The sequence below is a fragment of the Gossypium arboreum genome, chromosome 12 (assembly GCF_025698485.1).
Source record: "Gossypium arboreum isolate Shixiya-1 chromosome 12, ASM2569848v2, whole genome shotgun sequence".
NCBI lineage: Eukaryota > Viridiplantae > Streptophyta > Magnoliopsida > Malvales > Malvaceae > Gossypium > Gossypium arboreum.
Genome location: NC_069081.1, coordinates 94,939,225 through 94,953,760, shown reverse-complemented (window position 1 = coordinate 94,953,760; position 14,536 = coordinate 94,939,225). Strand labels below are relative to the sequence as shown.

The 14,536-nt window shown below is 34.4% G+C and overlaps 1 protein-coding gene across 1 annotated transcript; it reads right to left on the bottom strand.

Moving 5' to 3' along the window:
• Positions 1 to 5,872: 5,872 nt before the first annotated feature.
• On the bottom strand, positions 5,873 to 6,752 carry LOC108478384 (uncharacterized). Its single transcript, XM_017780843.2, has one exon. It carries the CDS (start codon positions 6,532 to 6,534, stop codon positions 6,100 to 6,102), a length of 435 nt encoding a protein of 144 aa, XP_017636332.1. The 5' UTR covers positions 6,535 to 6,752; the 3' UTR covers positions 5,873 to 6,099.
• Between the last annotated feature and the right edge of the window lie 7,784 nt (positions 6,753 to 14,536).

Here is a 14,536-nt window from a genome sequence, read left to right as displayed (position 1 = left end):
TATGGAGTTAATAAAAAAATATATTGAAGTTTTAATACAAAAATATATTGAAGTTAGATTGAATAATTTAGTCGAAAAAGTGGTTAATTATGGCTTAGGGACTAAATTGTAAAAGTTTAATAACTATATAATTTTAATTAAGAAAAAGCTTAGGGACTTAGAAAGCAATTATTCAAATTATCAAAATAGTTATTTAACCATTTTAAATTATGATAATGGAATAGGATGATTACATGCACTTAACTTAATAAGTTTGATTAATTAGATTTAATTTAAGAACATGATACTATTAATGATGATTAATTAAAATTAATCATGTAACACCCTATACCCGGCTCGACCGCTAGGCCCAAGTGCCGAATATCACAACAATCTGAATAAATTAACAAAATTTCCATCTAATTATACTACATACTTAGACAACCCAACTTTTCCAACAACTACCTACTACTAAAGCTCATCTTATCCTAACAATAAATTCTTACAGCTTTGGATCCCTATATAAATATGACGATTATTTACAAGTTTTAAACTAATGGTCAAATTGCAGACGTAATCAATTTAGACCTTTAGGCGTAACTTCCAGGGGTGCCCCTCTATATACATGATACAGTTGTTGCGCCCAACTTTCACTTTGGTGGAGTCTAGTTGGGTCCCTTTTCTATTGATTTCTCAATCTTTATCTACCTTGCATCCAAGTAGTAAATTTTATAAGTTTAAAAGAACTTAGTGAGGTATGTTCATATAATTTTATAAAAGACTGCTTAAATTTTAAGCAAAAGGGATTCTAAGCACAGAGTTAAACTCTTTGGATTTCGTGGGCAAAATCTGATGACATAATTGACGTAGCCAATGTTTCATTCTCTCTGAGCTGAATGTTGGCGGACAAAGTCCTTGGTCTGAACATAACCATATTCTATCTAGATTTATTCTTATGTGGGTCTTACCCCCGTTACTCATTATTTTAACTTTCAATGTACCTTTCTTAATATGCTTAAAAATTGTCCCATAATTACCATTTCGGACCGACGACAATTATTAGTGGTTATTTAATTAGTCGCCCTGACAGCGGGTCTTTAGTTAATATTTTTTCCTGAATAAGGTATTTTCCTAATACCCTCTTTTACGGGCTTAACTATAGTGCTTAGCTGAATAACACCCTCATTTCCTTGGTGGACTCGTGTCCCCAATGTAATCCCATCGTACTTATTCTTTTAGTCTTTTACTTTAGGATACTCAAATAAACAGATAGTTGCCAACGTACTTCCTCTTACTCAGGTATCCCCTGACAGTTTCCACCCTTGGTAGGCCTACAAAATCTTTCCCGTACTTTATGGCCCTAGTGGACTTTTTCTTTTTACTTTTCTGGTAGACCTTAATAATCATTCAGCCTTGAGCTGGCATTTCCCCGCATGAAGTCTATTGTCAGTCTACTCATTCTTCTAGCTACCTCTTTGATCAAGATTTTTTTCCCGTTGTAACCTATTTTGCATCTTATTAACCAATGAGGGATCTGTGACTTCTCTGGCGGACTCTTATTGGCAAACATCATGTTTACCAACTTCTCTAAGGAATTTCTCCCTCATTTCACTCATAACTGAGTTAGAACACTTTATAGGCTCCTCTTATCATTATCTTTAGTGAATCCCCTTATTATCCAATTAGCCTACGTTCTCAAACGCGTCAATTCCATTGTGTTTTGTGTCTTGTTGTGTGAGTCACATCGTGACTTCTTCTTTATAACTTAACTGGACTCTTGGTTTACCGACCTATAGACTCCATAAGTTACCATACCTGAGCCCTAGTCTTACACATTGTAACCCCTTGTTTAATATTCTAACGAACTCTATTAGTTGCATAGTCGAGCTATGGTCTTACACCTTAACTCTATGTTTAATGTCTTGGTAGACTCTCTCGTGTTCATTGTCCTAACTAACTACCCCACGTTTACTGTCCCGGCGGACTACATAATGTTTACTGACTCTAAGAGTCTCTAAACCTCTTTCAAGGTGTCGTTTCATAAAGCCTATATACAGTCGTTACGGTGTTACCTCGAAAAACCAATCGATAACTATCATCGCGGTGTCATTCTAGTAGGCCAATAGGTAACCAATCCATGATGCCACCTAAACTTCCTAGAATTCCTATTCCAAATTTCTCATTACTTTAATACACCAACTATTCATATCTTCAACTATCACATCAAGGTAAATTCCCCTCTATACTCCATATATATTACTCAAACATATCATACAACTTATCATTATACATACAATCAGCCAGTTAACTAATCACAAATTAATGAACATAAAATAGTTAACAGACACCCTATTAAGAGCTTACTTAACATACTCTTTCATCAAGAACATACACACCATGCACTTAGGAAAACTTAGCACATACTCAATGTGATTCATTCAAGCAACATAACATCATCTATCACCTAATGGCAAGGTACAGAAACTTACCTTGCTTCCTTCGTCCTCGACAGTTTAGTTTGTCCAATGTCAAAGCCTTTTTTGTCCTGGCTACCAAGCATGGCAACGATTAGGACCCCCTCTCAAATGGCTCTATCCTCTACTATTTCCTCTTAGAATTTTTAATGGCCCCTCCAAGCCTTTTGGAGATTGCTAAATGAGCACCACCTATGTAAAACCAACAATAAAACAATTAATGTTGGATTAACATAGATAACGGAAGGCATACCAAGTTTTAAGCATGAACGAGGATCATCCTCATCAGAAGTAAGTGACCCTATAATACTTAGGTGTTGATCATCATGGAGTTGTGGAGCCTCTGAGCAGTGCCTAACAAAACCACCCAATTACAGTAGTAGAGATTACAATAGCAAGTGATGTAGCATAAAGGTTCTAGTGTCACCCCCCACAGACACTTGGCTACTCAAGACTTGCGAAAAATAAGAAAGCATGCGCCGCTAGTGACCACTTATTATTATTATAAAAACCCTTTAAAAAATTTCGAGACATATTTCGTAGACATCGTAGTCTCCAAGACAATATTTGAAGAAACTCCGCAAGTAATCTTGAGTGGAACCACCAATATCCCTTTGCAATTCATCATTTCAAATTGGCTTGAACCACTAGCAATGTCTACCAATTAAGGTTAAAAGTTGCACTTATGAGTAGAAAAACATTTCCATTCTTTGGGGAAGCCAAATCTTTCACCAAACTTCAGCTCCACCAAAATGTATTCTTTATAGTCAATCTGCATTGTAACTTCCCCACAAAAGAATAAATTTTATGTTTTAATGTGTGCATCGCGAGGCCAAAACTCAAACAAACTAGGGCACTTTTCCTCATTCACCTTTCGTAGCTAGTACATGTACCAAAAGACACGAACGAAAGGTTTGGAACCTCTTTTACAACAGATAATAAAGTGCCCAACCAATAGCCACCAGGAAACACTTGTTAGTTGCCAAATGAAACATTAAAGCCATAGATGGCATTTCGAATAAAATCCAAAATGGGGAAAATAAACCCTGCCTCAAGAAGGAACAATAAAAGATAAAACCCAAGCCTTCCACTAGTAAAGTCAAGTCCAAAAACTTCAATAATATGATGGGACCCTTCTGGGAAGTTGATGTCATACTTATAATACTTCTCAAGCAAGCTGTGACACTTTAACAAATTCTTCATTTCTCGTTTTGTCGCACTACATATATAGCTAATACTAGTAATTGGTTCATCCTCTACCCTCAGATTCCTTAATAATGATCCTCTGCTTCTTCATCGACTCTCTCAGTGGAGCAATTTTAGAACAACCACCACTTCAGCCTTGAGCCCTACAAGATCTCCAATTACCCTTGGCAATCTCTTCCAAAAATCATCAAAATATTCCTAAAAATTCATCAAAAAAATAGGTACCACGGAGAATCCAAAGCACAAATGCCTCTTGGAAACTAAAGATCACTGTAACAATCAAGCAATAACCTAGAGAACTAAGGAGCACAGTTGTAGAAATTTCAAATGTCGAAGAAGAAAAATGGTTCCAAGAGAGAAAACCAGAGAATAGATATGATCACTTCTTAAAATGCATCGTTTCAACAAGCATATACCATCCAATGATAACTTACTACATGTTTGGAAGGGTCATTGTTAATCATTATCATGATTCCCCAAAACGCAACCCCAAAGCACATTTATGGCAGATTCCCAAAAGTCTTGTTATAACACTTTACTATTTGACAAGAACCACTATCCACTGAAGAGTTATTTAGCAAGAAGACAATTATGAACAATTCATATCAAGAAGGGCCACTTTATAACCCCTTTTCGACTTAAAAGGAAGGAATATTGTTATACCTCCCCTACAAAAGAAGGTTGTAGTAAAGGGAAAGATCACCAAATAGATGAACTCCACCAGCCAACAATTTCGGAAGGACATTAGAAACCTTATCTCTCATCTTAACCACTCGGCAAATGGAGGGTAGCCGATTCTAAGAAGTCAACCACCCGCTCCTCTAAGTTCCTAGCTTCTTGGTAAGAAAGTGATCTTCTCGATCACTAAACCTTACGTGCATTCAATTACTCCGTACCACTGAACCGGAATGAATGGTAGGACCTGTCTTGTCACAAACATTCTCGTCCCATCGAAGATATCCACCTCATACATTCTGCAATGATGATTAGATGACAAGTTCAACACGTTAACACCATCTTATACGGAACCCTGCCTATAAATACCCCTAAGAATCCTGCCTATAAATACCCCCAAGAATGATGGAAAGGGGATCAACTTTCAAACATTCAAAGCCTACACCCTGTCAACCTACTCTCGGAGCTTAGTCTTCATACTCTCTTCACCACCACTCTTTATAACATTTGACTTTTCGCCCCTACTGAAAGAATCAACCTCCACAACCACTATTGCTCTTTCCTCCTTACTCTTCCTTTATTGTACCACTGTATCAACAATTAGGATGATTTATTTGTCTATTCCAATTCAATTTAAATAAATAAAAATGATTTAAATTTAAATTTAATTATAAAAATATTAATAATAAAATATTTTAATATTTATTATATTGACACTAAAACTGAAGTTAGACCAAAATCAAGTTTAAGTTTGTAAATTTATTGTAACCCAACTCAACCCACTCATAGACACATATGTATGACAAACAAAGCTTAAGACTTCTCATTTTGAATTAACTCTAAAAGGTGCATTCTCCATTAAGATAGAAAAGTAACGAAGAATACTTGATTTTTGAATCAAAAGTGCGATCTTTTTCACCCAAAACCAAAAGTTTGGAGTTTAGGTGTCTTTGACTTTTGCATTTGAAAGTGGAAATTATAAAAATATGTTATTTATATTAACTACTTAAGTATAAAAAATAAATAAATTTTTTATTTTATATATCACTATATTAAATTATTTAAATATAGTATAATTTAGCTAATCTTTTACTTTGTACTATATATCATATTTAAAAATAACATTTCAACCTCCAATTGTTAACAACAATAAAAAATACTAAAATTAACAAATAATCTATTTTTAAATACATTTAAAAGATATACTTTTGAAAAATACTTCTCAACTACAACCTCTTTCATTGACCCACATGAAGGATCTTGATATTGAAAGAGCTTTGCTTTCCCATTGTCAAAGCTTTTTGCAGTTATTACTTTCCTCATTTCATGTAGTTCCAAAGCCCCACCAAACATGAATATTTTAGCTGTGTTTTAGTTGGAAGTTGAGTCCTTAATTGTTATACAAAAAGAAACTTTGCTCTCAATCATTTTCTTTGGTATTTGATTGTGTAATATAGCTACTACAATCAATGAATCTTCATCAAAAGTTAAGGTTATGAAAGAAAAAATATATTCCAAATTGTTAGTCACTACCTTAGTTTTTAATGTGGTGAAAGAAATAGAATAGATCTTAATTAAACTTGTTAAAAAAATTAACAACATAAGATGAACATTAAACCATTTTGATCAGAAAAAGTAGTAGTTTTTTGGGGGGCTTGTCTTTGAGGATCGATCCCTCCTCTATGGTTCCAAGAACTTGTTTTCGCCACTGAGTTTTGTGGTACAATCCGATGACTGAAAAAAGAAGATAGTTATTTCCCCCATTTCACCGTTGACAAATAATGGCAGAGCTGAGCTTCCCCGCTTCACGAGGCACCAGCTGACCTTGCGCCATCACCAACGATTTATAGATCTCGACGATCATTTTCTCATCGTACTCCTTAACCGGACGCTTCCCCAAGGCTGCAATCCCATGATGGTCCCCAATAGCTCCACCGTAGCCGGTACTAACCATCCGGGAGTTAGCCAACCCCAGCATCATTTTCACGTACGCATCACGTAGCCAAACAAAGAACTTCTTGGGCGAAGGTAATCTCAGCTTCGCTTTCACCCTTATCTTCCAGAATCGCCTCCGCCGCGACGACCCAAGCTCCACCTTGCTCCGCCGTCCTCCTCCTTTCGTACCATTTAGCTTGATGTATCCTCTCCTTTGCCAGTACCCTTTCAAATTCTTGTACATGGTCGCTGAAACACCTTCCATCACTGTTTCTTAAGATTTTTCTTTTCAATGGAAAGAGAAGAAAAGAAAAAGGAAGTGGGGTGGAGATTGAAGAAGATACGAATACATATATACATATACACACATATATATATTAATTATAAATTAGTGTAGTAAATAATTAAAGAGGAGAAATTTATAGATATATAGAGTAGAGACAGAGGGAGAGGGTGGGGGTGATAAATGAGAGAGATGCAAATGAATTAAATATATGTAGCAGTGCCAACATTTTCTTACAGGGTGTCCCCCTATCTATATTAAATGTGTGTTGCCATTCCACGTACCACATTACAGCCGTCTGATCGTTGATCAGAGTTCGTGGGGCTTCAACTCTTATTGGTAATTTGGGAAGTATTATATATATTAAACTCACTCACGTTCTTTTGAGATAAAGATTGATATATGTTTCAACAACTTCAGCTTTTTATCAGCTTATAAAAATCAAATCATGTAATGGGGATGAAGGGAATTCCGTTTTCAGATTGTAGGTAGGTTTTCCAATTCCAAGGTGAGAAAGAATGAACTACCTAGCTAAAACTAGCATTTGGATTAACAAGTTTTTATATAAGATAATGGTGATGGAAGTTGGTGAAGGTTATTTCTTGGTATAGTTTCAAAGAGTTTGGAAATGTTTTAGAGTAAGCTGATGAATGGACTTGATGTGGATCATGTTCTTATAAGTAGATCAAGTAGCTGAATCATGGTAAGTTTGTTTGCACATTTATTTGAATGTGATTGGATGGTTCATTGTTTGACTATAGAGCTCTCGTGTGGGTACGATGTTATTAGGAGTATCGCCAATGTATTAAGCATGCAGAACACAGAACACAAATGTGGGTATGATTGATTGCATATATCTCTTAAAACTCAATTTTGACTAGGCCATGCTTATTAATGGTGCTAATGGCATATCATTCATTTGTTTACGGATTGTATTTCTTCTAGAAACAAGAAATGATTAAGCAAAGATGAATTAAATATATAATGAGAACACATGGATGATTGGGCGGTGGCTTTGATATCTGAATAAATTACGCGAAAAAGGGCAGACTTTAAGCAATTATTCAAGCAAGTCAAATCGTTTTCTAAGTTGCACATGTATATACCTTGGACCTGTCATGGAGATCATTTCCTACCAGGTTTTGATATTTCGGAAAATATTAAACACTTAAAAGGTTAATTTAACAGTAAAATAATGTTGCAGCTGAGAAGTGCAGTTAAAAAATATATTTGAAAAGCAATAAGCCACCAGTTCTTAGTTTGTATTCCATAGATATGGGAACATCATACATCATACATTTGATCTGTTAACAGAATTTTCTTCAAATGTAGACAAATATTTGGAAAAAAGGATGACTCAAATTTGATTTGAAAAATCAAATTTTTCAGTTTATTTAAGTTATTTTATTTTTTATCAAAATAAATAAATAATTTAATTTTTCGAGTTTGGATCGAGTTTAATTTTACAATTTAAATAATAAATTAATATAAATAACCCTTGTGTCCTTGAAAGTTTGGGAAATTCATATTGCTCCATTTCAAAAATTCAAAATAATCTTCAAAATTTCAAATATTTATAAATATTTTTCCAAAAATATATAAAAGCAAAAAAAATTATTAAAAATCTTAAAAATATATAAAATATTAAATTATAATTTAAAAAATCTAAAATGATAAATTTGAAATGTTAAACAAATAAATTATTAAATCAAATGTATCATACTACTTTAATTAATTAAAATTTTACTTTATTTGATTTGATTAGAAAGTTTTTATATTAAATTTTAAAATTTATTTATTCGATTAAACCATTGATTTATTCAATTAAAGAGTATCTTTACGGGATTGGGGTGTGTTGGAAACTGTTAGGTATTCTGCCAAAGCCGTCGTTTATTTGGACGGTAACGGTTGGGTCATAAGACAATAGCCGGGTGGTTGGCCAGCAGAATTCTCTTCTTCATGCTAACTTGTTAGGCCGGGGACCGTGCTTAATTTAGAGCTAAGCCACCTCCAACATCTCATATAATTTATTAAGGGGATTTTGATTGATTAAAAAGAGTACATGAAGTGTGGTTTGTTAAAAAATGAAAAATTTTCAACAGGTGTAGGTGTAGTATTGGATTAGGGTATTTGTGTTTAAATTTATTTTAAAATTTTGTCTCTTGATTTTATAAATAGTCTGAAGAGATAGTGAGTTTACAAAGCGAGAGTACTTTTATTCACCAAGGAAATCTTTACATTTGCTCTTGTTGAGATTTAAACCTATATCATTTTACGGCATTTGTGAGTAAAGAGGGTATTGAGTCATTTTGTGAACTTGCTCCGGTTCTTAGCAAAATTGAGAGTCAAAACTCGATGATAAAATCTCACATAGACATCTCGAATTCAATACCTGTTGAGGGGATCCGTCAGCCCTAAGCAAACAACAATTCATGGATTTCTCCTCAAATGATCAAAATTTCCTCAACACAAATAAATCACCACCAAGTGTAGAGTGTAGCGGTATGGTAAATCGTACTATTAAAGAAAGAAACCAAATTCTAACTTAAGAGATAATATTATTAAAGGAGATAATTATAAACCCAAAATATTAACAGATTTAAAAAATAGCCAAAAAAAAAAAAAAAAGAGAACAGAAAAGGTGATACGAGATATTGTGGGACGTAATCACAATTGAAGTAAGGTTGGAGCAATGTTCAATCCATTTAGTGTCCAAATATGAATAGATAGAATTGTTGTTGTGAGCCGGCAGTCCGTGGTGTTTTATGGAGACTGTAGCGACGTAAAAAAAAATTTTTAGCTTCGCTTGGTCGCTAATTGTGGCGATTTATTAAACATTTGAAAACCAACTTTCGATTTTATTAACAAAGGGAGTCGCCACCGATCCTTTTTTATAGGTGTGATCGGACACCTAATAAAATTATTTTAAAACAAAAAGAAGGCCAAATTTAGGTCTACATGAAAGTCCAGAGAAAAATTGGGGTTCGGAGTCGATTCACGCTTCGAGGAAGGTATTAGCACCTCGCGACGCCCAAAATTGGTATCTCATAAACATTTGTTGACTTGATTTTAAAAAATACGAGTTCAATATAATATTTAATCGTGATCCGATTGAAAAATGAGAATTTTAGTTTTCGATTTTTTTTAGAAAGGGTGTCCTGTTTTTTAACACAAGCCGATTTAATTTCACCCAACATAGCGATGAAATCGATGGCTTAATATTAAATCGGTACATTGCCTTATTTTTAAATTAATTAAAACATGAGAAAAATATTCCTAAAGTGAGAAATTAAAAATAGATAAAGGACTTAAAAAAATGATATCATTAATGAAAAATATTAATATGGAATACTAGAATATTAGAATAACAATAATAATGATATTTACAAAATATAAACAAATCATGTACTAATAATAAAATAGGAAAAATGATATATTTGGTAATAATAATATAAAATAATAATATGTACATAAAAATACATATATATATGCATATAATAAAAGTATGTAATAATAATAATAATATCTACAATAAAAGAAAATATTAGGAAACGTACCTAAAAAATATATACATAAAAATTTACAACAATAATATAAAATAATGATATGTGCAAAAATATATATATATACATATGTACATAAAATATACACTAATATAATAATAGTTATAATAATACTAGCAATAGTAATAATTTGTAATAATAATATATACACAATATGGTATTTAAAATATATATATATATATATATATGTATATAATAGTATTTAAGAATATATACATAAGAAATATATAACTAATGGCATTAAAAAATATATACATAATATATAAAAAATACCTAAAAAAAAGAAGGGGGAAAGAAGAGAGAAGGGAGGGGGGAAAGGAAATCCGGCCAAGGAGGGCCGGTCACCGGTTGATCGTCGGTCGCCGCCCGTCGTCGGCCACCGCCGGCCACCGTGGGCGGTGACCGGAAAAGGTAAAATTTTTTTAACAATATATGTATATATAAAGAAAGAAAAAACAACACAAAAAAAAAGAAAAAATTTGAAAGAAGAGGAAAAAAGAAAAAGATGCAACCTTTTTATTGATGTTTCTTTTGTGTTCAAAATTTGAAGGAATTTTTGTGTTTTTTTTTCAATCTTTGTAAAATCCCCCTCCTTTCTTTTTTACATGATTTTTGAATGGCTTTTTATAGCCATCTTTTACATGATTTTCTTTTTTTTTTTTCTATTTTGTAGGTGGTGGTGGTAGACAATGGGAGGAAAAATGGGGCAAGTGGGAAAGTGGTTAGGTGGCTAGGTTTTTTTATCTTTTTTTGTTAGGTTTTTCTTTTTTCTTCTTTTTTTTTTTGGGTTAGGTTTTTTTGGGGTAGGTTTTTCTTTTTCTTTTTTTTTTCTTTGTTTTTTTTTTGGGTTAGGTTTTTTTTTGGGGGGCTTAATGGGCTTTTGAATTGGGTTTGGGTAGATGTAAATGGGTCATGGGTTAAGGGTTTTAGTGGGTTTAGAGGTTTGGTTGGGTTTTCATATAATTGGGCCCGGGCAATTTGGGCTTCTACAGCTGCCCCTCTTTGCTCATTGTCGTGCAACGATAATAGAGCAAAGACTTTCAAGAAGACCAAACTTGCCGGTCTTGCTAGGTCTTGACTTGCTTTGGAACTCTTCTTGTTTAGTTAGTCTCTTTTCAGTCCACCGCATCTTGTAGCTTTGGTTCAATCCACTGCAAATTCGGAGATATGCCTTGTAGCTTCAATCTGTTCCAAAGTAACTTCAAGGATATGAGATTTGTGGCTTCGATCCGCTTCACTGTAACTCGGAAAGATAAGATCTACAATTTCAATATGCTCTTTTATCGCTCAAAGTGAGATAAGGTTTTGGTCTTCTCTTCTGCGACTCGGAAAGGCAAGATCGATGCCTCGATCAACTCCACTACAACTTTAAGGAGGCGAATCGGCGTCTTCAATCACTTCAATCTTTATTCTCTACTCGGCATGTGATCCCGAGCTCAACTCATTTTTGCAATATGAATTGACTCTCTAAAAGCAGACATTAAAAGCAGAAATTGAAAATAGCTCATTAGCGTGAGCCAAGGCTCAACTCACCTCTCGCAATATGAGTTGATTTTTGAAACTTAACTTGAAAAGCGATTTTGAAAATACCTCGATATGTGATTGGAGGTTCAACTCACCTCTCGCAATATGAGTTGATTTTTGAAAAAGCGAAATTAAAAGACTCAACTCAACTCTCGCAGAATTAAAAGCTCAACTCACCTCTCGCAATATGAGTTGAATTTTTTGAAAAAAACAGAAATTGAAAATAGCTCAGCACGTGAGCCAAGGCTCAACTCACTTCTCGCAATATGAGTTGATTTTTGAAAACAGAATTTGAAAAACAGATTTTGAAAATACCTCGACATGTAACCCGAGGCTCAACTCACATCTCGCAATGTGAGTTGATTTTTTTGAAAAATATAAATTGAAAAAATACCTCAGTGTGTGATCTGAAGCTCAACTCACCTCTCGCAATATGAGTTGATTTTTTTGAAAGATAGAAATTGAAAATAGCTCAGCGCATGAGCCAAGGGTCAACTCACCTCTCGCAATATAAGTTGATTTTTTGAAAACAGAAATTGAAAATACCTCAACGTGTCTTGAGGCTCAACTCATTTCTCACAATATGAGTTGAATTTTGAAAACAGAAATTGAAATTACCTCAGCGTGTCCCGAGGCTCAACTCACCTCTCGCAATATGAGTTGATTTTTTTTTTTTTGAAATGCAGAAATTGAAAAATGGAAATTGAAAATACCTCGACGTGTGATCTGAGGCTCAACTCACCTCTCGCAATACGAGTTGACTTTTTTGACAATAGAAATTGAAATTACCTCAGCGTGTCCTGAGGCTCAACTCACCTCTCGCAATATGAGTTGATTTTTTTGAAAGGCAAAAATTGAAAAACGGAAATTGAAAATACCTCGGCGTGTGACCTGAGGCTCAACTCGCCACTCGCAATACGAGTTGATTTTTTTGACAACAGAAATTGAAATTACCTCAGCGTGTCCTGAGGCTCAACTCACCTCTCGCAATATGAGTTGATTTTGAAAAAGTAGAAATTAAAAGGTTCAACCTACCTCTCGCAATATGAGTTGATTCTTGAACAACGTAAATTGAAAACAGAAATTGAAAATACCTCAGCGTGACCTGAGGCTCAACTCACCTCTCGCAATATGAGTTGAAATTAAAACACAAAAATTGAAAATACCTCAGCGTGCCCCGAGGCTCAACTCACCTCTAGCAATATGAGTTGATTTTGAAAAACAAAAATTAAAAGGCTTAACTCACCTCTCGCAATATGAGTCAATTTAAAACATAAACTAAAAATACCTCAGCGTGCCCCGAGGCTCAACTCACTTCTCGCAATATGAGTTGATTTTGAAAACAAAAATTAAAAATACCTCAACGTGTCTTGAGGCTCAACTCATCTCTCGCAATATGAGTTGATTAAAACACAAAAATTGAAAATACCTCAGCGTGCCCCGAGGCTCAACTCACCTCTAGCAATATGAGTTGATTTTGAAAAACAAAAATTAAAAGGCTTAACTCACCTCTCGCAATATGAGTCAATTTAAAACTAAAAATACCTCGGCGTGTCCCGAGGCTCAACTCACTTCTCACAATATGAGTTGATTTTGAAAACAACAATTAAAAATACCTCAACGTGTCTTGAGGCTCAACTCATCTCTCGCAATATGAGTTGATTTTCCTTGAAAAGCATGAATTAAAAACATCAAAATACCAAAACACATCCTTTGGTAGAATTCGTGTCTTTTCCTTTGATTCATTCGACTTTCATTCAAGATTTCTTGCTCGTTGGAGTACTGTATATGCCATGTATGATGTTATCATGATATGCACATGTTTGTCTTAAATGCTTTTATGCCTACATGATTATGCAGTGCTCCTTAAGCATGTTTGTCGTATGTCCATTTAGCCACGATTGTTGAGGATCTGTGTTCATTGCTTTGATTCTCGACTTTCTCTTGAGCCTTATACATCTTCAAGCTTCACGAGTAATCGACGTTTCTCGATATCACTCTCTTGCCCCGATTGAACTTTGTTCTTACTTTGAGACTCTTGTGCTTATCAAATTTTCATCCAGGTAATGCTTAACATTTCTTTTGCTTAGAGTGTGTCATTTCACCATTTATCATGTAAATAAACACATAATGAGATGCATGAAAAAGGTCAGATAGGGACAAAAATGATATTTCATATTCATCTATTTCAAATGTGGCAAACAAAGCAAGTTAACCAATGAGAGTAAAAAATGTCAAAAAGAAAGAAAGGATCGTATTCAACGGATACAAATGCTCTAGATATTCAACACATGAACTCTTCCTCGTTCCTCAATCAAAAATCTTTTCGAGCGGCTTCTTGTGTAGAAGATTTGAGCTTTTAGAAATGCTTCAAAATGTAGTCTCCTTTGTTTGACCCATTGTTAAAACGCCACGCTCTTTAAGCCGTGTTTACCTCATTAGGACGCCTCTCGGTTTTCATCCTAATCTTTTGTGCTAATCAAGGCGCCTTTGCGGGTTTTCGCCTTGATCCTTTTTTTTTTTTGATGCCATTTTCGGGTTTTCATCTCAAGCATAATATTTCTTCACAGCATCTGAGTTCACTGGATTCAGTAGCTCCTTGCCATCCATCTCGGTAAGGATCAAAGGTCCTCCTGAAAATGCCTTCTTTCTGACGTATGGTCCTTCCCAATTTGGTGCCCATTTTCCTCGCAGGTCCTTTTGTATTGGGAGAATCTTCCTCGATCTGAGTTCTCCTTCGTGGAATTCTCTTGGCCATACTTTCTTGTCATAGGCGCGATCATTCTCTTCTGGTACATCCGCTCGTGACAAATTGCTCTTAGACGTTTTTCTTGATGAGGTTCAAATAATCATATCGAGCTCGAACCCATTCTACTTCTTCTAACTTTAATTCCATT